Source organism: Rhincodon typus, chromosome 3, assembly GCF_021869965.1.
Source record: "Rhincodon typus isolate 14 chromosome 3, sRhiTyp1.1, whole genome shotgun sequence".
NCBI classification, from domain to species: Eukaryota; Metazoa; Chordata; class Chondrichthyes; order Orectolobiformes; family Rhincodontidae; genus Rhincodon; species Rhincodon typus.
The window spans coordinates 36,648,962-36,675,610 of record NC_063334.1 but is presented as its reverse complement, the minus strand read 5'-3'; the positions used below and the strand labels follow the sequence as shown (position 1 = coordinate 36,675,610).

Here is a 26,649-nt window from a genome sequence, read left to right as displayed (position 1 = left end):
TTTTCTGAAGAAGGGTCTAGGCCTGAAACGTCAATTTTCCTGCTCCTCTGATGTTGCTTGGCATGCCGTGTTCATCCAGCTCTACACCTTGTTATGACACTTTAAAACCGCATTTTTTTTCAGTGGTGAGCTGAAACTCCTGAGACCCTGAAGTTCCGACCTAACTAGCAGGGCGGGGAAGGCGGATGGTTACTCAGTAGCAGCTGCTGGGGTCTTGAATCTGGGTTTGGAAACTGCAGTACATCTCTCCCTGCTACGCTCTCTCTTTTCCTCTTTCTCTCAGAATTTTCCCTTGATTTCCTATTCCTCCTGGACTGGAGAATTGCATGTGAGAGAATCTATTTTACTGAATTTGCCTTTGCCAAAGGTCTGTTTATGGGATGTTACTTTATTGGAACAGTTACTGTTTAGTAGTTATAGAGTCATGGTCATAGCATCATACAGCATGGAAACAGATCTTTCAGTCCAAGCAGTCCATACCGAACATAATCCCAAACTAAACTAGTCCCTGCCTGCTCCAAGCTCATATCCCTCCAAATGTTTCTGATTCATGTACTTACCCAAGTATCTTTTAAATGCTGCAACTGTGCCCACATCCACCACTTCCTCAGGAAGTTCAGTCTACACGCAAACCATCCTCTGTGTAAAACATTTGCCCCTCATGTCATCTCTCCCCTCTCACCTTAAAAATGTGTCCCCTAGTCTTGAAATCCCCCATCCTAAGAAAAAGACACCTACCATTAACCCTATCTATACTCCTCATGATTTTATAAACCTTTACAAGGTCACCTCTCCTATGCTCCAATGAAAAAAGTCCTAGCCTATACAGCCTTTCTTCAGAATTCAAACATTCCGAATCCAGCAAGATCCTGATAAATCTCTTCTGAACCCCTTCCATTTTAATAATATCCTTCCTATAACTGGGTGACCAGAACTGAACACAGAACTCCAGAAGAGATCTCAACAATGTCCTGTACAACCTCCACATGACTTCCCAACTCCTATACCCAAAGGACTGAGCAATGAGGGGAAGCGCATCAAACACCGTTTTAACCACCCTGTCAATATGTGACGCAAACTTCAAAGAATTATGTACCCACACCCCTAGATCCATCTGTTCTATAACACTACCCAAGGCCGCACCATTAATTGTACAAGTCCTATCCCTATTTTTTGTACCAAAATGCAATACCTCGCATTTATCTAGATTGAATTCCATCTGCCATTTTTCAACCCTTTGACCCATTTGATCAAGGTCCCTTTGTAATCTTAGAAAATCTTCTTCACTGTCCCCATGCCACCAATTTTAAATATTTAATTATTCTATTAAGTTTTCCAACAGAGTCGTTATTCCATTTTTTTTCTTTCTTTTATTGTATTTTAACAATAGTGTATGAATATGAGATAGTATGAATTGCAGATGCTGGAGAATCTGAGATTACAAGGTGTAGAGCTGGATGAACACAGCAGGCCAAGCAGCATCAGAGGAACAGGAAAGCTGACGTTTCGGGCCTAGACCCTTCTTCAGAGAATGAGCAAGTTATTTTCCTCTAACACACCAGAAAGGCAGAAAATAAGGAGACAGCATGTTAAGAACCATTTCTTCAGTTTCTGATCAAAGAATCAGTGGAAACATTTTTGAAAATTTAGCAGCTGTAACGTCAAGAGTCAAGGGGACAGCAAGGAGTATTCTTTAGTACTTAGTTTCTCAGTACTAGTTCAATAGCATAACCATCACAATACCAGGGATAACAGGATGCTTGAATGCATTTTTTCATATTGAAATCAAACAAGTACGTCAATTTTCTCCGACCACAGAGATTATCCTACATTTTCTTCTCCATTTTCTCTCTCACATAAAGTACCTTCTGCGATTTGATTCTGCAATCATTTAAATATTCATTACAGCACAGGAATACAATTACAGTTTGGTAGTATTCGTAGAAGCTGTGCATATTTCAGTGAATTATCTCTAACTTATTTATTACAGGCTGCATGGAAAGAGGCTGAATGAGCCAATGGTGTATTCTGAAGGGATGTTTCATACACCACTGACAGTGACACACATTAAAAGGCCTTGAGGAAACTAAGTTAAGTGTAACAGAACATTAATAAAGTCAGAACTACTTGATTTGAACCAAATATTTCCTTCAATTTTGAGTCTTTTTGAATGTGCTGACGAGAACAAGACCACAACTCATGCTTGTAAAGAAGATATCTGTATAGTCAGGAAGTGTCAAGAAAGCCAAAGAACCAAACTCACATTTCACTTACACCATTGCAAAAGTGACAATGCAAACCTAGTTTAGTGCAAGCTCAAATGATAAAAGGTATCCTAAAGACGCTAAAGCAAATAGATGTCATGCTGTGTTAGCAGATAGAGAGGTTAGAGAATTCACAGAAACTATAATTAAAACATTGGATTTTGTGAAGGCTTTTAAGAATTGTCTGTCCACTTATGGTAGCTAAGGAGTTTAGGGAAGGAAATCCACAAAAGAAATCAAAGTTGTTTCTGCCATCATTATTCTAGGTAGGGACTCTGCCAAGGGTGATACACCAGAGGCTAGAGCCATGAAAAGGAGGATGGGCTGGGTGAGAAAGATATAAAGATGAAAGGTGGGATAGAGTTACAATGGGATCTGATGATGAAAATGAGGAAGGTTAATGTAATATACCGAGGTGGTTTGTAAGAAAAATGAGGGTGAAAAGTAAATTGAGACGGTGGCATAGATTTTGATCTCAAAGGTAGTAGCTCAACTTGAGAAATTTCCTAGTTAGTCACACCCACCTTAGGAAGAAGGGGGCTGAATGGCAGAATCTTTGTTCCAGGGAGGGGGCAAGACACTGTGTTGGAATTAGGTCCATCATACTCCTGTGAAGATCAGAGGTGGCCATAGAGGCTTCCAAGTGCCAAGGTGGAATGTTTGAAAGACTCACCTCAGTTCTTTGGAACTTTACTTCATTGCTTTCTTTGACAGTGGGCCCTCTAGCCCTTACTTATTACATGTCCTCACCCGCATCACTCCATAAAACCATGCTTCATCCATGCCCTGGCCTCTTATAGCGCCTATGTCAACTCATGCCAATTCATGACTTCTGCCTATCCAATATCCTTTTCCCTTACACAGTTATGCAAACAATCCCCTAACCCCAATGTCCGTTGAGGTTAAATGAAATAATGTTTTAATTTTCTATTACACAGTTCACAATGCAAAATATATCAGTTCTCAATTATTGAAGTCCACTCAACACATTTAAATCCCTATAAAAAAACATAGTTTTGTCGTCAGTAGTCCACATCAAGGCATGTTAAACCTTGATCACCTCTTAACTATCAAACATGTGGATTCAGATCCTGAACAAAAACAGAAGTTGCTGGAAAAGCTCAGCAGGTCTGGCAGCACCTGTGAAGAAAAAAGTCAGAGTTAATGTTTCAGGTCCGGTGACCCTTCCTCAGAGGATTCAAATCCTGTCCACCATCTTGAAAGATCTCGAGAGACTTCATGACACTGTATGAATCCAAGCTGGAGTGGGACAAAAGATAAGTGAACTCTATTTTGAGCAAGTTAAAGTTTAAGTTTACGAGAAACAAGTCCAGAAATGAGATCATTACATTACTTGGGCTTTGCAGAGGTGACTAAATTGCAACAACAAGACTGCTAAGCTGGGTCACGACCCATTTAAAATGTACTGTACAGTGGACTGGGTAACTGATGGTGGTTTGAACCCATCCCAAAGTCAAACAATGCCCCAGATTTTGTACAATCTGTTTCTACCTAAATAGAGCAGTACAGGAATGGATTGGAACCATTGGCACAGAAGTAGAGTTTTTGAGGGGGGTGTCAGAAAATGGTTTGGGTCTTTCTCGTGTTCAAAATAGTAATGGCTGGTCCATAATTGGCAGTGCAGAAATCATCATAGGGTTGAGAAGGCTGACAAGATCATCCAGATATCAGAATAAGTGATGACCCCAGGAATGCAGATGATGCTAAGGGAAAATAATTCAATGTCATTGCCTCTCCAGCACTATGAGGCTCAAATGCATGATAACTCCAAGAAGAAGCTACCATAGTTCTGATTTAAAATTTGAAACCCCAAGTGAATTAAACCTACAAGGTGTTAGATATAGAGATATTAATGTGAGTATTAAATGAGCAGTATGTTGGGATAACAAGGTGTAGAGCTGGATGAACACAGCAGGCCAAGCAGCATCAGAGGAGCAGGAAGGCTGACGTTTTGGGCCTCGACCCTTCTTCAGAAATGGGGGAGGGGAAGGGGATTCTGAAATAAATAGGGAGAGAGGGAGAGGCGGATAGAATATGGATAAAGGAGAAGATAGGTGGAGAGGAGACAGACAGGTCAAAGAGGCGGGGATGGAGCCAGTAAAGGTGAGTGTCGGTGGGGAGTTAGGGAGGAGATAGGTCAGTCCAGGGAGGACGGACAGGTCAAGGGGGCGGGATGAGGTTAGTAGGTAGGAGATGGGGGTGGGGCTTGAGATGGGATGAGGGGATAGTTGGGAGGAAGGACAGGTTAGGGAGGCGGGGACAAGCTGGGCTGGTTTTGGGATGCGGTAGGGGGAGGGGAGATTCTGAAACTTCTGAAGTCCACATTGTTGGGAAGTATGCTGGGAACTGCAGCTGGTGCTTTGGGAATTGTTCCAGGGGTTTTTTGAGAATTATACTGGGTAATATACGAAAGATATTTTGTTCTTTTTCAATTTATAAAGGAGTGTTTTTGGATTAATGGAATGGTGCCTTCACTATGTGCTTAAAATCTTTGAATTGTTACTATAAGCGGATAGTTTGGATGATCCAATTCAGTTATTTTGTACTAAATGCCTGGTTTATTGTTAAGACAAAGGCTGCAGCATTGCACATTTATGTTTCAGTGAGAGACCATCTTTTTAAAACTAAAACATAATATATCAACCCAGATTTTTGACTGGGATCTGACTTGTCTGGTAGTTAAATCTGAGATCAAAACATATGCTTTACTCCTGCTCCTTTTTCTACATTATTGCATTCTGCTTGAAGCTTGGGATCACAGTGGATTAAAGAAATGGTATGTTTACATATAAATATAAAGGATACACCACTTATAAAAATAATTGTGGTGCATGATGTATTTTCCACACACAGTAAACTCCTAAGTGCTGCCCATTGCCAAATTCTGCCATTTGTCTCCCATCGACGAACCCCAAAGGGGAATATTTCATTAAGGATCTATCTGTGCTGAAATTTCATTTAACCAAATGAGAAATGAATGTTTGATGATCACAGAAGCTGTAGCCTTCAGATGACAACCTATTTAGGTTCAATGAGATAAACAAAGTATTAAAACATCTCTTGACAATTGTGGGGGGTGGAAGCTGACTCAGTATTACCTTCTAAAAGGGTTTTAATAAATAATCATAAAGGAAATGGTTGGTGAATGATGAGTAAAGAGAAAAGAAGTGCAGGAAAGAACAGCTCTCACTCTTGATATCTTCCATCTACTTCAAGCTACAAAACTTTTCTAATTGATCAAACTTTTTACCATCTGAATTTTTAATATCTCCCTAGTGTGGTTTGGTGTCAAATTATACACTCCGGTGAAGTGCTGTAGCACTTGTTCATCATCCTATGTAAATACAACTCACTGTAGCAGTTACAACATTCAATTTGCACAGATAAGAATTGTTTATCAAAAATAAATATTGATACTACTTGGTTTTCTAGTTTCTTTGCACTGCATAAAATTATTACTAAACAACAAAACTTCAGATTTAATGATGCTGCTAATTATTGTTATGCCTCGTGTTTTTAGTAGTATTCTAGCCACTATGTGGCTCATACAAGCAAGTGAAAGTACCTAGAGAAGAAAGAGATCATCAAACAAGTTCTGATAAGGCAAAAGGATCACATCAGCGAACCCCATGATGAAGGCCATTGAACAGCCTTTTAGCTTTCCAGCCATGTACAACACCAATAATTTTGTTGATTCTTTTTTGGAGGAGTTCTAAAGGAATGTTAGAATTTTAACTGGCGGTGATATATGTTGATGGTTGAATATTGTTAATCCGTAGCTAGAATCTATTTATTTGTAATACATAGTTCTTGTTAAGCACAGAAAACTGTTCTCTGTTTTCTATCAACCTGGGTGTCAAACACAGAAATTGGGAATTCTGTGCACTTTTTCTGAACTCCTGAATTTTTATGACAACTGTGGGACAAGTGGGGCTTGATTTCCAGTACACTACCTGGGTGAGTCATGACAATACTTGTACACTTGAAGGCTATTCTGTTTTTCCTAGACTATCCTGGCATCATTCTTAGTCTCGAGCATCTCTAGTTATTCTTACCCTGGATTAGGGCTCTCTCACTGTCTTCAGAACTGCAGACTTTTTATTTACACTTATATGTGTATATATGACTGAATACAGCTCTCTGGTACTGTATCTAACTTCTGCTCCCTTACATACTTCTCTCTGGACTCTTCTCTATCCTGCGCTCCTGATGGCACAGTAGCACGATCCATGACATCATCATTAGATATTTCTGTCCATTATACTCCAGTTCCTTTCTTTCCCCACTGAAAAACATTTTGTGAAGAGATCAGTGCATATTTCTACAAGGGTGATAGGTGTGAAAAATGGAGATTGAGTTTTAACACACTCGCATCATTGCACAATCCCAATTTTTGAACATTTTGAGATTATTTATTCATCAGCAGTGATAGATTTGAAGACTCCATCTGAGTGCAGCTGGAATCATGCTGGTGAGCCACTGCTTAAGCTGCTAACCACGAACTGAGTGAGCTGAAATTTACAAAGCAAGAGCACTGCTGAAACATCCATAATGGATTTTTGCTGTAGGTCATCTAAGTCCCCCAAACAAAGAGCATGGGAATTACAGATGCTTGGTAAACCAGCACTCCTACACGCTTCAGAGATTTGAAGCAGTTACGCCCCAAAGCACTGGAGAAGTATTACCCACAGTGCCTTCACAAATCCTAGGGTTAGAAAAATGATCCGACAGTAGCATCCTCTCTCTTAACAGAACTTGCCCATCAATGAGGTGCTAATCGTTTTAATCTAGCTCCTCGAGGTGGGACACATAACTCACATTCTTAACTCCTGAAGCGATTGTTCTACTCAGAATGTTAAATAGGAGACTCCCAGGAGTAGAACATAAATGCTTTAGGGATGTCCTTAAAGAATCTCTGAATAAGTCAAACATTCTTTTAAACCAATAGAGACTCTGATTTCTGACTGACTAAAAGGGAGAAGCACACTTGGAATGTCCTGGAACACACCGAGAAACTCATAGAAGAGAAGTTGAGGCATCAGTGAGAGCCCACAAATCTCCAACTACCCAACTCCTCAACTACCACTTGCCCGACATGTGAGACAGTCTGCAGATTGAGCGTTGGACTTATTGGCCATACCAGAACTCATTGAACTTGGGTGGAAGCAAGTCTTCCTCAATCTTGAGGGGCTGCATAAGAAAAAAAATGGCTTTTTGGCAGAATGATCAGAATGTACCAGAATGTAGAATTGAGGAAACTGGAGTATAGGAGATGGCAATTTAGTCCATCACGTCTGTGCTGATTCAGTCGCCTACACACTAATCAAGTGCTCTCTCTGTCTCATCATTACAGTTGGTAAACTATGATATATCTGATCAATTACTGGCTTTGCTCCTCTGAGAATAATGACCAGATATTTCAGTATATCAATATTAAGCAGAGGATTGTTTTGCTGTGATTCCAGTTACCAGAACACCTTGAGATGGTATTATTTTTGAGGGTATGACCTCTAGAATCCTTTATTACTGCATAACTTGTGATAATGATGATCTGATCTTATGGCAGAATGAGATCTTCTTATTTAAAGTGATGTTTCAGCCTTTTTGTGCCATAACATATTTGAAATCACTTGCAAAAAAGCATAAATCTAATCAAAGTTTTTGTCAATTTTTGTTTCCCCAACGAGACTTAAAAATTGCAAAATCTAAATGTTGAAAGTAATATACAGTGCCACAGTCAGCAATATATTCAAATGTACATGCAAAGCTAAATTTGGACTACGCAAATCAGTGCATCTTGGGAATGGTACACACTGCTGCTACTGAATGTTGGTGGTAGAGGGAATGAACATTTGTGAATGTGATGCCAATCAAACCAGCTGCTTTGTCCTGAATGATGTTAAGCTCTGAGTTTTGATGCAGCTACATTTGATCAAAGCCCTGACTTGTGCCTTGTAGATGGTGAACAGGCTTTGGGGAGTCAGGAGGTGAGTTACTTGCCTCAGTAATCCTAGCCTCTGGCAAGATTCCTCCTTATTTGTTTACCAAATATTTTAACATGGTAATGGATGGCATATGAAAGCAGCAGGGGCTAGAGGGGCTATGGGACATATGAGTGAACAAGAAAGTGGAGGAGCTGAGGGGCTGTAATGAGTGAGTGGTAGAGAGCCTAGTAGCATTGTATACAACCGGGTCAAGATCCCAGGAACAAAGGCAGGACTTTTAACCAGCCTAGCACAATGGTCTCCTACCTCCAAAGGGCCTCCAGAAGTGGAGGGTTCAACTTCATTCTGCTTCCTCCTCCAAGATGGAAAATCTATCAGGTTTTGGGGTGAGGGAGCAAACTTATAAAGGAGCTGGCAATTAAGGAGTTTTCCCAACTTGACTTTCCCAATGTTCTGCACAAACGTCTGACCTGCAAGGTCTTCCTGAATTGCGAATACAATCGTACAAAATCCATGGGGTCAAAAAGGCACAGGAAATAGCTTTTCCTGAAAAATACTTCTGTGCTTGCCTCCACGGGGATATGAAATTCCAACTCTGTGTCTGAATATCTGTGAAAAGCACCAGGGCAGGTTACTAATACTTACTGTAATATTTCAACCATAATTCATCAGGACTTCTAATGCATGACATTCCTTGACTTTTTTTTAGCACATTCATAAAACATCATGTATCTTGAATCTAAGTTACTACTCTTGGTAAGTAATGGGCACTGAAGCAATTCTAATTGGATTCCATGCTATGTTGGTTCTTTGCCAAATTTCCTATTACTGTCAATTCAAGATAAATGCATAGTGGATCTGAACAGAGTTGATACACACGAGCAACTGACCATAATGGCCCAGACACCATGTAAAATTGATGCCAAAGCTGAAAGTCTAAATTCAAAACAAAATGCTGGAAATGGCCTGGCAGCACCTGTGGGGTTAGAAAGAGAGTTCACTCTTCTTTATCCATAGATGTTACCAGGCTTTCTGAATATTCCATCACCCAAACTGTAGACTCAACATTCTTTTTCCACCTTTGTTTCTTCTGTTGCATAATATTTCAGTTTTCTAGCATTAACTGCTTTTCTTTACATCAACAGAAAGCTTTCTGCATTGTAAAAAGTAATATGTGGAAGATGATGTATGTCCGACATCAGCAGAGGAGAACAGATCAGAGACAAACTTGCAATGGAACAGGAGTAAGACACTGCAATAGAGAGCTGTATTCAGTAACAGAAAGATAATACCATGTCAATAAAGAGTGTGACTGTCCTGAAGACAGTTTGAAAGCCTTACTCCATGGTAAGGACAAACTAGGGATGCTCGAGAACACAAGCGGCAACCAATAAATAGAGAACAATAAGTAGAGTAAAAATCCATCTGGGTCACTAACACCCTTTAAGGAAGCAAACTGCCATCCTTACCTAGTCTGGCCTAGGTGTCATTCCAGAACCACAGCAATGTGGTTGACTTTTACTTGCCCTCTGTACAATTTTGGATGGGCAACAAATGCTGGCCTTGTCAGTGGCACCCATTCTCATGGATGAATAAAAGAAAGCCCTGATGAGCATACGTGTAGTCACCAAATGGTGAGAGAACTTAAATTTGACTCAGAATGCTCATAAAGCAAACTAGCCATGGTATTCACATCAAGCATGTCAAAGACCATACTTAACGCCTAGAATCCCTAGAACTAACAGTGGTTATGATTGAGAAGAATTATCTTTGCTCAGTAGAAAGGCTCTGTTGCTGTAGCACAACCTGCACAGTCCCATATTGCGACAAGTATCCCTTACATTCCACCCTACAGGTTGATTTTCTTTGTAATATTTTCAACTCACGATTTGATAATGACATCTTTAAACACTAATTGGAAACTTACTGTATTAACCCAGGTGTCCTTTGGACTTATTTCAGTAAAATATGAATAAAAATCATTTGGAAAAATTACTCGATAAAATTTCTGCAAAACTCATTGTCTGAAATTCCTTGGAACCACCAGCAGAGTAATCCTTCACAAACCTGCATTAGTAAATTCACTTATTTAAAACAGACTTTGACGATCAGATTGACAGCCTTCCCAACCGATCAAGAGATAATTGAGTACAAATTCAATTATGGTTCACTGAAATTCTGCAACTAAAGTTTTGCAGGTGAAGAAAATAATATTTTAATGGCCATTTATACAAATCAGGGACTGGGGCTTGGGTTTAACTCATTTCTTGGTTGGAAAAATTGAGGCCTTCATTTAAATATTTTAACTATGGCAAACATTGTTCAGGTTAACAGTACATACCTTCCTGAAGTAATGATCTTCCAAAAATGAACACTGTTCAACCATTAAGACATAGGCTGGTATCAGTGATGTACAAAAACAGACCTGAACCCTGACAGATGTGATTTGATAGAATTAGACTTAGACAAGACCACAGGTGCTCATGGGGGATGTTATTCATTTAGAGAATGAACAAATTTCTACTTTTAATAGCCAATATCAGAATTGGGGCAGATGTGTTACACTGGGGACATGCACAGTGAAGCTCTTCATACTCATACAGAACAACATTCGCTAACTACTTGACATCAGGAGAGCAAACCTGTGCGAAAAAGTATGAATTTTCACATCCAGCAGACTAGCCTTGGATTCTTGTGACAGAGAATGCCAAAGACTGGGCAGTTTGCATGTAATCTTTACAAACTAATAACTTGTCATCTCCTTTGGTACAGGCAGTTAAAGCAGTGATCAGATGGGCTGTATAGCTCTGACTGCCACTAGTCATATCCCAAACTATACTGAGGGTTGCTGAACTCATGGGCAGCTCCTTGCTCCAGCGTCTTCATTACATGTGGCTAATTGCACACCATCATATCTCATCCAATGCTGAATGGATGTCTGGCCTAAATGTGTTATGGTTAAAGTCTGAACTGCAAGAATCAGAGCTCAAAACTACATTAGTGCTGTTGTTTGAAGGCACAATGTGGCCAGGATAAGAAAAAAGCTCTCTGCTCTGCATCAAATAGATTAATAACAAATCACATGTCAAACTATAACACTCCTTCAGCACAACTCTGTAGCAGTAGACGGACTCTCTAGCATAGCCTTCCGGTTAGATTTGGAACCATTGTCTTCTGACTCAAAAGTTAAAGTTAAAGCATCTGAACAAAGCTGATTTTGACAACTTCCACCATTATCGATTTTAAGCGTAAAATGGTTGGTCATGGAAGTTGCCTATATAATGTGTGACGACAGGTTTAAACACCAACGTAATTATTAATCTACAACTCACCACATCAATTATCTGCATTAAGGTCACCCCAAGATCAACAGTGAGCGGCTGCGAATCATTCAGTACAGGGCGCTCCAAGCGATTGTAATTTTTCAGCAAGTCCCGGTAGAGTTTTCTTTGGTGTGCACCCTGCTGTGAAACTCCACACAAAAATTGAAAACTGTCAATTTTCATGAAATTGTAACCACCACGTATTAATAAGCAGTATCTCAATACATCTAAAATTATTTTCTCAAACTGTTTTAGAAATCTTTCCCTGTAGAAAATATGCTCTATCTTGAAAACTTTACAAGTTACGATGTGATTATTAAAATACTAAAGCATTATTAATTTACTCATAGCTTTACATTAAAATGTAAAAATCTCAAACTGGTTAATTTAAATTATGTATCACATATTCACAAATCATAACAATACAAAATAATGCACCATCTGGATGTGTTAGAGAGGCAAGTTCAATTGTAGCATTCAAAAGAGCATTTGTATATTTAAAAACCAAAAGAACTATGGATGCTGTAAATCAGGAACAAAAACTGAAGTTGTTGGAAAAGCTGAGCAGGTCTGGCGGCATCTGTGAAGAAAAAAATCAGAGTTAACATTTCAGGTCCAGTAAACCTTCCTCAGAACTGAGCTTTTCCAGCAACTTCTGTTTTTGTTCCAGCATTTGGTATTTATTTGAATGGAAATCATTAGTGAAATTCAAGGAAAAGGCAGGAGAATGGGCTTCAGTTATCATACTTATTTGGACAGCCAGTACAGACACAATGGGCCAATGGACCTCCTTCTGTGCCATAACAATTTTGCAATTCTGTAAACAAAGTCTTCTTTGAAAAAATCCTGGGCAAATTCTGTGTTAATTAATGGCAATACAAAATTCTCTTTTCCAGTAATTCATTCTTGCTGGGTTGAGTAAGTGGAATATTTGGCACTATTAGGTACAATGCTTTCCTTCAGTCATAACCTCATGCCAACTCTCTCCACCCATCATAGTAAGTGTTAATCTCAGGACAGATATACCCATATCAACAAAGCCTCAATGGTGGTACAACTCAAATACAACATAAGAAGATGTCCTTGATGCAGCTACTAGTAGAGATCAAAGCTGCAGAAAGCTCAAAGAAATGCTCCTATTCCTAACTTTCAAAGATCTTGAACTATCTGGACAGAAAAAGAAGCAAAGATTTTATTTTTAAGCATTTTGCTGAAGCCCTTGTTAAAAAAAAGTGAGAACTAATACATTGAGAATATTAAAAATCTCTTGTATTAATTAATTACTCATTCCATCAAGATTTGTTAAAATTTTCAAACGGTTACGAAGATTTTAACCCCAAACATAGAAGGGATTCAAAGTGACACATCAGTACCAATCATGCTTGATACATTAGGATTGATCAATACAACAAGGAAAGGGGAACTCATTTCAGAATAAAGTATTTGTTCAAAGTTCAACAAATGGGTTAGCTATTTCCTTCACAAAGGTCTGTCAGTTCAACTTTCTGCTTAAATCCCAACCTGTTCCAAAGGCATAATTCACTGGGTTATGCATTCATGTGTCCCTCGATTAAATTTCCATTCATCAAAAGCCCTCTGACACCCAAGTTATCACTGCACACTGAAGAATATTCAATTATTCCCGCATCACCACTATGCAACACTGGCCGCCTGGTCTGCAGCAACATTAACCATCTGTCATTGTCATTTTGTAACTGAGTTAACAGTTAGGCACCCTCAGGCAAAATAGCTACACTCTACTTGTCACCTTTCTCTTGATAACACATTGCAACTGGGATTTCACCAAGATGAGAACTGTTGGCATGAGCTCAACATCTTTCAATATGTGGCACATAGACTGAAGCAATTTTCTGGGTTAGTGGATAAATAAAGAGAAAGCTTACTCTAGTTTTTAATTTGAAATGACATAGAAATATAGAATTTACAGTCTGGGAAGAATATTCAGGCATTGGCATCAGTTATTTTAATTCAATTTCACTTCTCTAACATGCAGAAATGCTTTACAGGGAATTAATTTCTTCTGGTCAATATATCTTACAAAATCACAATTCTATTCAAAATTAATGCACTTTTCATTTCATTCTGAATACTGTCTTAAGAAATAATCATGAAACCATTTGTAACTCTCACAGCACATAGCAATGTTGCCTTCACATGCTTAGAGGATGGGGGGAGGAGTGCTGGAACTGTTTGGAAGGGCATATAGTGGAGAGGAAACCTGGTGAAGGTGAGGTCATTAGAGAGCCTGTTAAATAATAAAATTCTGCTGTTAAATAAGTGCTGCCTTAAGTACTGAAGGACTCAATGTTTGAGCAATGCTGATCTTGCTCAGTCTGCTGTCATCCCTTGGCCTCTGGGTTGACAATCAGTTAGCTAAACTCTGGCACGGCCTCTCAATGGTGGTAGGCATGTCTTCACTTCCCCTCATTAGTAATATATTTAATAGTATGGAGTTACTGTCACATAGTAAACCACATCTAGTTTTCTAAGGACAAGAACCTCTCTGCCAAAACTTACTCATGGCATGTTCTCCGCTGCAGATTCCTGAACAGCCCTTCAGAATTACATAAGAGGGACGATGGGTAGTAGTACTCTTCCACAACCAAAAGCTGTCATCAGTTCTCACCCAGACATGGTGTTTACTACAACATGGAGCTGGATTTTTTGTAATGCCTGTTGGGTGTGGTATCAGTAAATGGATACATAACATAGGCTTGGTGGTTAACTCACCACTTTCATGACCACCGCCAAGCTCACCTCCATGATGCAGAGGAGGTCTACATAAAAACATAAATCAAGAGTCAGTTGAGCTCTGATGCCGTTACAACACTGTCCACCCAAAATACAATCTGCGTAGACAGGAGAATGGGAATGGGATTCCTGTTTGCAAAAGAAATTTATAAAGTGGCAGAGAAAAAGGTGGTATACTTCAGGGGTGCTCTTTATGCATTGGGAAGCACCTTCCCTGAATTCGGTATCTACTTTATTTCCCATCTGCCTGCTCTGAAAAACCTATCTACACACCCCTACCCCCTACAAACCCATCCAAACACTCTCCAACCCAGTATCCCAAACCTACCTTGGGCTTGCCTGCAGTACTAACACAACCCACAACCGAGCTCTCAGTGCCACCAGTACTGCTAGAGGTGCCTGCCAATGGTCAGCAAGGCAGGACTTCCTCTTAAGCAAGGGGCAAATATCCCGCAATTAGTTATTTTAGCTCAACTGCAACACCCAATGGCTGCAATACAGGGTTCCAATTCATTAGCTGGCTTTGAGCCAATTTTACTTCTGGGAAGGATAAGCAATCCACCCTCCCACCTTCATAATTTTCAGCCTATGTCAGTGTCAGTGGTGGGAATCAGTGACTAATACCACATACTGGCAATGGTAAACATGTGGTATAAAGTCTAGATGGTACCAACAGAAAAAAAACAAAAGATCTGGAGAAAAAAGATGTTGTTTTTGCAAACAAATTGAGTTAACACTTTAAGAACAGTTCCGCTTTGAGAAATGTTCAGCTATTCACTGAACAGATGAAAGTGTTTCAACAGACATTAGTCAGCACAGGCAGACAGCGGCTGTAAGAACATTGTAGCCGAACTCTGAGGTGAAATGCAAGCCTGAGGGAGAGAAGTGCAGAGCAGTTATGTGTGTCACACTGAGACAGAGATGAGCAAACCCGAGTTAGAATTCCACCCAGAATCAAGAGACATCACGGATTCCAGTGGTTAAATTAGACGCTTTATGGAAAAGAGCACAAAACATACCGAAACATGGTAAAACGCTTGCTAAGAGACTGGAAAACTAAAACAGGAAAGCTTGCTGGTAAAACATGCATTGCTGCAGTCATGAATAGGTGTTGGATAAAATATAGTTGCAAAATTTAGTTGAAAATATGGGAAACAACTTTGAACATCACAGGTCCACTACAAAATAAAGGTTTAGGCAAGCAATAAAGTTCAGAGGCAAGAAAAATTTTATGTAAAAAAAAATATGTTTATGGTGGAAAGCGCCCAAATACACTACTTTTTCCTTGAAAATGTGCAAGTCATCCGAAGAATAGAAGTTTGGAGTTCTTCATATTGTTCAAAAAGGTAAAACATTTTTACAAGAATTGAAAAAGGCAGGAATTCCTTGACTTTCATTGGAAAAACTAGGAATATTATACAAATGCTTTGCAAGAAAGTTTTGAACAGTATTTACAAGCTTTGAACTAAGGTTCTTGAGTAGATTTGTAGCTCGGGTTGTGGAAGCTGTGGTTGGTTTACTCGCCGAGCTGGTTCGTTAGTTCGCAGACGTTTCATTACCCTGCTGGGTAACATCATCAGTGCAGCCTCCAATGAAGTGCTGTTGTGTTTTCCAACCTGGTATTTAAACTCTGGGGTCTACTGGTTACCTCATTTCTGGTATTTCTTCACAGTGGCGTAGATATAGGGTCTAATTCTACGTGTTTATTGATGGCCTTCTTGGTGGAGAATCAGGCCTCATGAAATTCCTGTGCTTGTCTCTGTTTGGCCCATCCTAGGATCCTGATGTTGTCCCAATCAAACTGGTGGTTCTCCTTATCCATGTGAATGGAGACAAGTGAGTACTGGTCATGTCTTTTTGTTGCTAGTTGGTGTTCATGCATTCTTGTGGCCAGTTTCACACGTGTGCCTTCATTCACATGGATAAGGAGAACCACCAGTTCAGTTGGGACAACATCAGGATCCTAGAACAGTCCAAACAGAGACAAGCATGGGAATTTCTAGAAGCTTGATTCTCCACCAAGAAGGCCATCAATAAACAAGTAGAATTAGACCCTATATATACATTGCTGCAAAGAAAAACCATAAATGAGGCAACGAACGGACTCCAGAGTTGAAATACCAGGTGGGAAAACACAACAGCGCTTCATCGGAGGCTGCACTGATGATGTTATCCAGCAGGGTAATGAAAAGTCTGCAAACTAACGAACCAGCTCAGCGAGCAAACCAACCACAGCAAGCTTTGAACTGTTTAAAAGAACTTCAAAACTTTTACCAGAGGAATATTGTTACAGTACTTTTAAGGTTTAAATTTTAAAAACACCAGAGTTTCACAAGAGAAAAAAAGAGATTTTCAGAGCAGGAAGCAGTAACTTACAGCAGAAAAAATTTAAAGTTGTATTAGAAGAATTATAGAATTATAAAATTAAAGTATTTGAAAATTACTTTAACCTAAGAAGAAACAGCATGATTTAAAAGATAGCAGGAACTACAGATGCTGGAGAATCTGAGATAACAAGGTGTAGAGCTGGATGAACACAGCAGGCCAAGCAGCATCAGAGGAGCAGGAAGGCTGACGGTTCGGGCCAGTTGCTATGGATGTTAATATGGATATTACTGCAATCACAATGCATAACAGACAGATTGTCATAGGATTTCTGATTTGTCTTTGTCAGATCTTTGAGAAGATCTTCTTTTGGAGGAAGGGTTTTAAAAAGTGTGTGGAAGCAGATACTGGGGAAAAAAAAAGAAATCACAGACAAACAGGAGAGAAACAGAACAATGAGCTGGAAGTGACTAAGCACCATTCTTGACAAATTTCATGGAGGGTACCTCTCTGAACTCTAGCAAGATTTCGTGCACTATCTTCCCAAAGTCATCCCAACAATGCAGCTGCCGCAGGTAGTGGTACTGGTACTGGCAGACCTCCTGCACACAACCTTTTAAAAGTGCTGGTAGTCTGCAGCTGCCCTACACAGTTAGTTTTATTTGCAGAGATTTAATGGACTGAGGGTAACTGGCATCCCCACTGCAAAAGGAGACCTGAATGTCCAACTGGATTGGGGGCATGGATTATGTTACCAACAGAGTCTACCCTGAAATGTTGGTGGCTGGAGGAGTTCTGGAGGAGCAAGTGAAGGGAAGGTACCTGCTCTTTCATATTGGCAATTGTCACTAACGATTTTCTATCTGGCAAATAGGAGAATGGGAAATTGCGCATTAATGAACTGAGATTATACATTAATGAGGATGTTAATGAGATGCTAATTAATGTAAATAGGTCTCTCACTATTCACCAGCGAGAATCTCAACTCGCTATTCAATACTTGTTAGGAATGGAGATATTTTGCTCTCTATTGCTGTCAGTGAGGAACTTCCCACCACATTGATAGATTGACTGGTCAGCACTCCCCACTTTCACAAACCTTTTCCTCTGCACTAAAAAGCAAACCAAATTGCAGAGGCTGGTAGCATGTAATTAAATGCTGCAGTCAGTCAGCACTAAGAAAGCAAGCTAACAGCCGTATGATTCAGGTGTCCATGTCAGCGCAAATGTATCCAGTGTCACTGTCCCACTGTGCAAAGTGATCTGGCAGAAGTATGCAAGTCAAATGTCCATCAGCTCCAAAGGAAAGTGTTGAAGAATTCAGGTGGTGAGTGAGCTGGTCCGAGAGCAGGCAGTTTTTTAACATGGAGCTGCATGAATGAAGGGTTGAAGAATATAGTGGTCATTGACTGTGCAAAAACCTTGTGCAGCAGTTGTGTGATGGCTGGCACAGGCACAAAACTGTAACTACCAAGTACCCATTCTGTTTTATCTATCGGTTTTGAGCCACCTATTTTCTCAGTGGAGGAAAGGAGCATTGGAAATTAATAGGATGAGATGCAAATGCATGGAAATAAGTTAGCCACTATTCAATAGTGAGATCAGTCCACCATTTAAGGCTTGAGGAGAAAATTGAGGATGTTCTTTTTCCACATTAAGAATTAGATATTTCTCCCCCATTCTCATCTTGTTTTGTCATGATTCCTGCCATTACCATCACCACACCAGGGAGGAGAAAAATTCCATCCACTTGAAAACTAAGATTAGACTTCTGAAAACAGTACTCATAAGTGACAGTATTGGTTTTGGAATCATTAAGTCTTTTCAGATCTATTATAGTCCAAAGATTTGACTTTGGGGAAACGTATTCTATGCATGTTAGAAGCATAAAACCAGGAAGAATCACAGAGAAATCCTGAGGGGGAAAAAGGACAGCAGAGCCTATCCACTTCATATCCATATTCAGGACATCCATGTGACAAGCCACAAAAAGGTGGCCAAACAGCGAACCAAGTGTCATTTTGGAGCAAAAATGTCTCACAAGCACAAAGAGTCCCAGCTTTGACAAAAGAATGTTACATCTGTAAAAGTGTAGGTCACTTTCAGAAGATGTACTCACACAAGGATGTTAATGGGATTGAACCTCCAGCATTAGAGATGACACCTGAGGCTTTCCTTGAGGAAGTAGGTGATCCAGACAATTCATGTTTGACAGAACCTGTTTATGTCAATGGATATTTCATTAATTTTAAGCTTGATGCAAGGGCAAGTGTCACAGATTTAATACCATGGCTGATGAAACACAAGTTATACCTTACAGAGATGAACCTACATTGCCCAGTTGGTTTCTCTCTTAAAAAGGTACGATACAAGCAGCTCTGAATAACAAATGATGTCAAATTTGAGCACGTATACGTCACTCATAATCAGGAAACCTCATTCTAGAGCAAGGACATGCATTTTGCCCTCAGCCTCCATTCAAATATTTGATGAAGTTGAACAGCTCAGGAGATCCTAAGTTGTTCACAGGAATTGGGAAATTTGATACTGAATAAACAATCATGCTAAAGAAGGAAGTTAAACCGCCATGTCCCTACACACCTAGGAAGATTCTTCATCTCTTTATGCATCAAGTTCAGGAACAACTTGAGGTAATGACAAAAATGGGAATTGTGTCCCTGGTGACCAAACCAACCAAGTGTTACTTGGGAATGGGTACTGTAACCAAACCCAAATGTGTTCATTGGAATATGTACTGACCTAACACAGTTCAACAAGATAATGATAGGGCAATACACAATGTCTGTACAGAGACACGGACAAGTTAATAGTCAGCAAGAAGCTAAGTTGATGGAATATAATGTGGGAAAAAATTGAGGTTATGCACTTTGGCAGGAAGAATAGAGGAGCAGATTATTATGTAAATGGAGAAATGTTACAGAACAGTGACAGTTTTGGTGGCCCTCATGCTTGAATTAGAAAAAGCTAACATCCAAGTTCAGTAGGCAATAGAGAAGGCAAATGGAATGGTGTATAAAATTATACCAAAGCACTAGTAAGACTGCACCTAGAAAACTTCAAATAGTTTCGGTCCTCTTATTGAGGGAAATATATACTGGCACAGGTTGTAGTCCAAAGAAGGGTCACAGGTTGATCCAGGGCATGTAGAGATTTTCTTAAGAGCGGAGTTGCGTAGTTTGGGCCCAATCAGTGACAGCAAGTGAGAGTGAGAGAGAGAGAGTGAGGAAATGAAAAACCCCTGGGAGAGGTGGGGTGGGGAGTGAGAGAGCAAGAGAGCGACGAGAGGGAGAGCGATGGAGTTTAGAAGAATGAGAAGAGACCTGATTTGAAACATATGGTGCTCCTTTTTTTGTGGGGGTGGATGGGGGGTGGGGTGGGGGGTGGTGACAGAATAAATATAGAGAGGTTGTTTCCCCTTTTGAGAGAGTCTAGGAACAGACAGCCTGATCTGAGAATTAGGGGTCACACATTCAAGAGAGTTCTGAGGAGCAATTTCTTCTCTCACATGGTGGTGAAACGATGGAATTCTTCAACAGAGAGGGTTGACTCATTAAGAATATTGAACACTGAGATGGACAGATTTTTAATCAGTAATGAAATCAAGGATTATGGGGAAAAGACAGGAATGCGGAGTTGGGGATTATCAGAGAGCCATGAACTCTTAACAGCAGAACAGACTGTAGGTGGAATGGCTGCTTCTGTTTCTATATCATATGGTCTTCAGAGTGGCAGGGAAGCAAATTGTGTGGCCAAATCTGCCTCTTTTGATGAGGAGTGTAAAGGGAAGGGGAATTTCCACTGTATCATTCACCAATGTGGCAGGGGCAATACAAATGCCTGTTTTCTCTTTAGTCACATGTTCCTCCATAGGAGAAAAGTGCTGACCACTGAGATATGGTTGAAAGGAAGGAAGACCGCAAGGGAGGCAGAGATCCAGCTATGCCAACAAGTGTGAGCATGTGTGTCTGAGGGGATGCAAGCACTCAGAGTAGGTTACATCTGCAGCTTTCTAGGTGTGAACTGCTTTCCCACAGTACCATGGAAGCACAGAACAAGGGATCTCCTATTGGAAGATAATTGTGGTCACTGTTCTTTTTCCCCAGAATAATATCCTTCTGCATCTGTGCACAGAACTGCACATACCACCTCTCAACCCTCTCTGTCCATGTTATGCTGCAATCTCCCATAATCTCCCTCATAGCTTGCCTGTCTGTTTCATTTTACATCACTGACAAGCATAGATATTGGTTTTACTTTGCTTAAATGTGAACTGCTCTAGATAAATGACAAACAAATGACCCCACCCAACTCATTCCTACAGTCAGCATGAAAAATATCCATTTAATGAAGCTTGCTGCTTTATGACACAGCTGATTAATAGTTTGCAAAACTGTGTTATGATCTGTCATCAAGGATCACAATGACACCAATTAAAACCAATGACAAATGTACTTCAAATAACCTGATGACCTTCATACCCCCCAAAACAAATCTTGCCAGACGAATTTGAAGGATTTGACTTTGTAAGATGACACTTCAGTTTAGAATTCCCAATGCACTGCACTGCTGGAGATGTCAGATTTTGGATGAGCCATTCTGGTAAAGCCAAGTTATCTATTAAGGTGGTTCATGTAGAAATAGAAGCAAGGTGGCACGACTGACAGAAGCACCACAGCTCACTCAATGTACTGCTCAATACTTCACTAACTAACACAATGATAAAACTCACTGTTCAGCTCAACAGTTGTACGTGTATCTGACCAACTACAGGTTGGTTGCCATGTTCACGTGCGTAACAACAGTGCATGGGCTGAAAACAACACATTTGGCAATGATGTCTCTCAGGGCATGCTGAAGACACGCAGAGCAAGTGAGAAATTACTAACAACATGAGTTTTCACTTCCTTCACTGAGTAGGAAACTCCTCTCCCAGATCAAATGCCTGTCTTGCACCTCATCGATTTTTAAACTTTCAAGTTGAACAGATGGGGAGCAAAGTAGGCTGTCCAAATTACTGCTACACTGGAAATTCACACCCATGCAAGTCATTAGTCAATGTGCATACCAAAAGCTTTTTGCATTTATATGTAGTGTCTTTAATAGAGTGAAGAATTTAAGATGCTTTGTAAGAGAGCAAGTAGACAGAATTTCATCCCAGCCAAAAAAGATTAGATGACTAAAAGCTCAGTCAATGAGTTAGGTTTTATGCAGTCTTGAAGGAAGAGACAGGTGGACAGGCAAAGCATTTGGGGAGGAAATACCAGAACTTATGGCTCAGGAGACTGAGAACACAGTCGATGACTTTATATTTCACACACATAATTTTATCATCTATGGTCTAATAGTTTCTGGACAACCTCCTTGAAATACTATATGAGTCCTTTCGCTTCATAAGATTAAAGTGATTTCCAGTTCAAACTCAAGGACAATCTGATTCAAACATCAATTTTTCAGTGATGAAATGAATAAAGACTTCAATTTAATTGTGTGTTAAGTCAAGAAATATACAGTTCTCGTACCAATTACACCAGAGGCGCATTACTGCTCTTGGTAAAGTGTCTCACCAGCCACCTTTATAGAATCATAAAAACAGAAGTGCACAACAAAATGAATGGTCAGCAGCTGCATCCACAAAGCAGTACCTGGTTGCTCAAAGAATTTTGAAATGCTAAAAATTTTAAATTCCTTTACAGAGATTCAGTCTGGAACATTAACTCATTCTGTGATTTTTTTTCTTTCCAATGCAATGATTCTCAACTGAAGGAAAACATTTGGCTTGTGCGTTTGAGGGGAGGGAGGCAGGGGGCAGCGAGTGGAGTGGTCACAGTAAATAGTCCATGAAGGGTGGAACCCTTATATACCTGGGATCAAGAGGTGACAAAGGTCAATACAATTTATAAATTTTCGTCAAAAGAGCATAAAATTGGAATGGGGTGTGAAACTGGGCAACCAAACCAGAAAGGACTTGCCCCTCACTGGAGGGTTAGATTAAAATTAGTGCTTAACAATTCAGATATTACCCTTTGTTGGTTTATAAAGAACTGTGCCTGAATAATTCTGCTCAAGCCAAAATCTCAAAAGAGAAATATTGTGGAATGCAATCCATAGCCACTAATTATTGTTGGATTAGAGCTTGCCACCTTCCTGGAATTAGCCTCATTTTAGCATTGATTGTATGCTTCTGTTTAGAACTAATATCACTGCATTCAGGGGCAGGAACCCTGTGTCATTTTAAAGGTCAGCATTCTATTACTTAATGAAGGGAAAAAAAACAATTCCCTTGTTGGACAGCACAGAGTTTCCCAAGATAGCAGTGAAAGCCTTGTCAGACCAAGACAGGTGAGACGAGTGTGAACAGAAAATACCCAAGGAGAGAAAATGGAAAGGCAAATTATAAACAACCACACAGAGCCAAAAGTTTGACAATAATTCAGTCATGTCTGAATCTCTTCATAAGGAGGTAAGATAATTAAACCAATGAGAAATCACTCGAAGAATCACCAGAATTGCTACAGCACAGAAGGAGGACACTCAACCCTTCAAGTCTTCCTGATTCTCCACTCATTCACTCCTTCCCCCCCCACCATGGTCCTGTATTTTTGTCCTCCCTCAGATGCATTACAATTTCCAGCCTGAAAGTTACAATCAAATACGCTCAATTATCACACTGGAGTATTGTACACAGCTTTGGCCTCCTTACTAAAGGAAGGATATATTTGCCATGGTGTGAGTACATTTAAAGATCACAGACTGACCCCTCAGTTGGCAGGGTTCTCTTGTGCAGGGGGCATTGAGCAAACCAGGCCTGTAACCAGGCTTGAAAGGGTAGCCATTAGCCCTGGTTGAAGTGTCTGGAACCAGCAGCCGTGGTCTAAGGATTAGGTTTAGGCCATTCAGGACTGAAGGGAGGAGGAATTTCTTTACTCAGAGGGTGGCAAATTTTGGAATTCTCTATCCCAAATAGTTGTGCAAGCTGAGCCTTTGAGGATGTTCAAAGCAGCGTTCAACAGATTTATAGGAATGAAAGACATAAAAGGGAAAATGGCTAGTGGTAGATGTTTAACCATGATCTAGCTGAACAGTGGAAGAAACTCAAGGGGCTGAATGGCTTACTCCTGATCTAAAATCCTATAATCCTACATTGTCAGGTAATGCATTCCAAATCATGTGCATAAGATTTTGTTGCCAATCATTTTAATTTTGTGTCCTCGGCTCATAAAAACAGTATCTCTACTTACTCATTCTAGTTCCCTCCTATCTTTGAACACTCCAATCAAATCTCCCATCAACCTCATCTTACCCATGGAAAACACCCTCAGCTTCTCTAACTTATCCATGTGGCTAAAGCCTTTCATCCCTGGAACCATTCTAATAAATCTTTTCTGTCCCCTCTTAAAAGTTTTGACATCTTTTTTAAAATGCAGTGCCCAGAATTGGAGACAACTGGAGTTGAAGCAGTGACTTGTTAACAATATTGTGCTGAACCTTAAACAAAACTTTGACGTTCTTTTTTGGTCTGGCATCATTTTCTCTCGACCTGCCAACAGTGTCATTAGAACATAAATCAAAATGAAGGAGTGCATTTTACAAACTGCACACTTTGGAATAATATAATTAAACATTTATTAAAAGATTGTCTTTTATGTTTTTGAGTATCTTCATAAAAATTTTTAATTCAAAAGATTCAGCCTCACCTAAAAGGTCTAAGCACAGAATTGATATTTTTCCACTGAGGAATCACTGTCAGCTGAAGACAGGTGTCACACTTCATGTGTGTATAATTTTGAAGGACACATCAGCCATCCTTTTCTCAGTGTTTTGATTTGGGGATCCAAGTAAATCTCTTCAATGTATATGGATTTCTGTGATTTTCTGAACAGCTTGCAATTAGTCAAATTAATCATTCAGGTCAAATTTTCATATTTGTTGTTATTTTGTATTCAAGGAATATATCATTGTTGAAACCTTTCATTTTGGTAGAAACTTAGTCTGACATTCGCAGGACAGATTTTGAAACTTGGTCACTGCTAATGCCAATGGTGTTAAATTATGTTGATAAGCTGTTTATGGAATTACAGTTTTTACTGGGGGCATGCCTCAGGTAGTAGAAGACTAAGGGAGAGATGAAGAGGGATGAGGTTGCTAGTAATATACAATACTACTAGCAGTAGTATTAAAATATACAATACTACTAGTGCAGTATTAAAAAACATATCTATCCTATAATAACATAATGACTCCCTGTGCCCCATAGGGGAAGTGGCAGAGTTGTCCTAATGTCACTGGGCTAGTATTCAAATCCCCAGCTTAACTATCTCGGGACATGGCAGATGGTGAAAATTTAATTCAATAAAAAGGTAACCATGTAATCATTGTCAACCGTCATGAAGACCATCTGGTTCACTAATGTCCTTTAGGGAAGGACATTTGTCACCCTCGTCGAGTCTGGCCTACATGTGACTCTAGACCCACAATGTGATTGACTCTTAGCTGCTATCTGGTCAATTTACAATGGACAATAAATGCTGGCTTAGCCACTGACACCCACGTCCCATGAACATATAAAAATACGAACCCAGCCTAATCACCAGAGTGATTAATAAGTACCAAATGAATGCACTATTTACAATACTGTACTACTATAACCTCCTTGGTTAATAAAAGGGTCATACCCAGTACACAGCCTATATTTAGTGCAATTACAATGCACACAACCATCCTAACAGTGAAATTCTTCAAGATACAATCCTCCAAAACTAGCCTACCTAAAACTTGAAGTCCTGAGCTCTGATTATAGATCATTGATCTGAAAAGGTTAACTCTGCTCTTCTCACCACAGCTACTGCCAGATTCCAAAGTACACCCAGAATATTTCTGGATTTTCTAAGAGTGAGTTGGACAAGAGGTCTGTTCTCTGCCCATACATTGTTTAACAACAGCAGATTCAGAATGACGTCTTTGTGTCTGCGTAAGAATCACATTATACCTTACTAATTGCAACTAAGCAAAATTGTCCTCATCTATTATCGCGAACTCTACAAATCTGACTGTGGTGACTCCCAGGTCACTACTGCAGGGTTCTGGTTTGCAATCAGTTATTTTCCTGATCTTTAAGTGGTCTGAATCACTCCCAGACCCCTGGTTCTGGACACTGGACTTATATATGGAGATATGAATGAAGAGGCAGTAGACAGGTGTTTAAATGAAAGAAAATCTCTGCATTTACTTAAGGTACAAAAGGTAACTATAGACAATAAATAGCTTTTGCAGTAAATCAAGGAAATTAACACAACAAACAGGAGAACAGTAGTACTTTAAAAGTACACTATCAATTACATTACCACTATTAGACATTATGTTACTGACACACAGAAAACAGTGTTTAATTTTAGACTCAGATTTCCTACCAATATGGTCCCAATATGTACTGTCACCAGCTGCCTTCCCCTCCCTGCTGGCTAGGTTGGAACTTTGGGGTGTCAGGAGTTTATGCCCACCACTCAGAATGCAGTTTTGAAATGCATCTGGCTGTTCTAGCTTGTCGTACCTGGAGCCTGGATGAAGACTTCGGACTGCATAGGTTTTTCTATTTGGGTTGAGTCTGCTGATGCAGTAAGGTTCACTTCGGACTTATCTGGCGAGTACCCAATTTTCTTCACCTTTGATGGGTTTTGCAAGCGGGCTTTTATCTTCGGGTTTGTTGGCATCTGGTTCGGATGGTCAGGCTCAGTGGTTGAGGTTCCTGCCGGTGTCCTCTGTTTGGAAAGACCCATGTTCGGAAGCTCTTGTTGGGATTGCTTGGTTAGCATCCCCCTCTTGGATGTCTTTTGTGCTGACGAGACCATTGGTTCAGTTTCCCTGTTCCCAGTTTGGCCTCTGTGATTCTTAGTTCTGAAGGTGCTTGTGGGGAAAGCCTGTTCATGCAGAAGCTTGGAATAAAAGGCTCCCCTTCAGGTGAGGTCGGGGCTGGCAGTTATA

The 26,649-nt window shown here is 40.0% G+C and overlaps 1 protein-coding gene across 1 annotated transcript in view; it reads right to left on the bottom strand.

Moving 5' to 3' along the window:
* Positions 1–26,444, bottom strand: part of chrna8 (cholinergic receptor, nicotinic, alpha 8) — a 148,059-nt gene extending 121,615 nt beyond the window's left edge. Inside the window, exons 1-2 of the mRNA XM_048620319.1 lie at positions 26,219–26,444; positions 11,563–11,702 (exon numbers count right to left, since the gene is read on the bottom strand). Of these exons, the coding sequence (XP_048476276.1) occupies positions 11,563–11,702; positions 26,219–26,444 (366 nt within the window). The remainder of the gene's footprint in view (positions 1–11,562; positions 11,703–26,218) is intronic.
* Between the last annotated feature and the right edge of the window lie 205 nt (positions 26,445–26,649).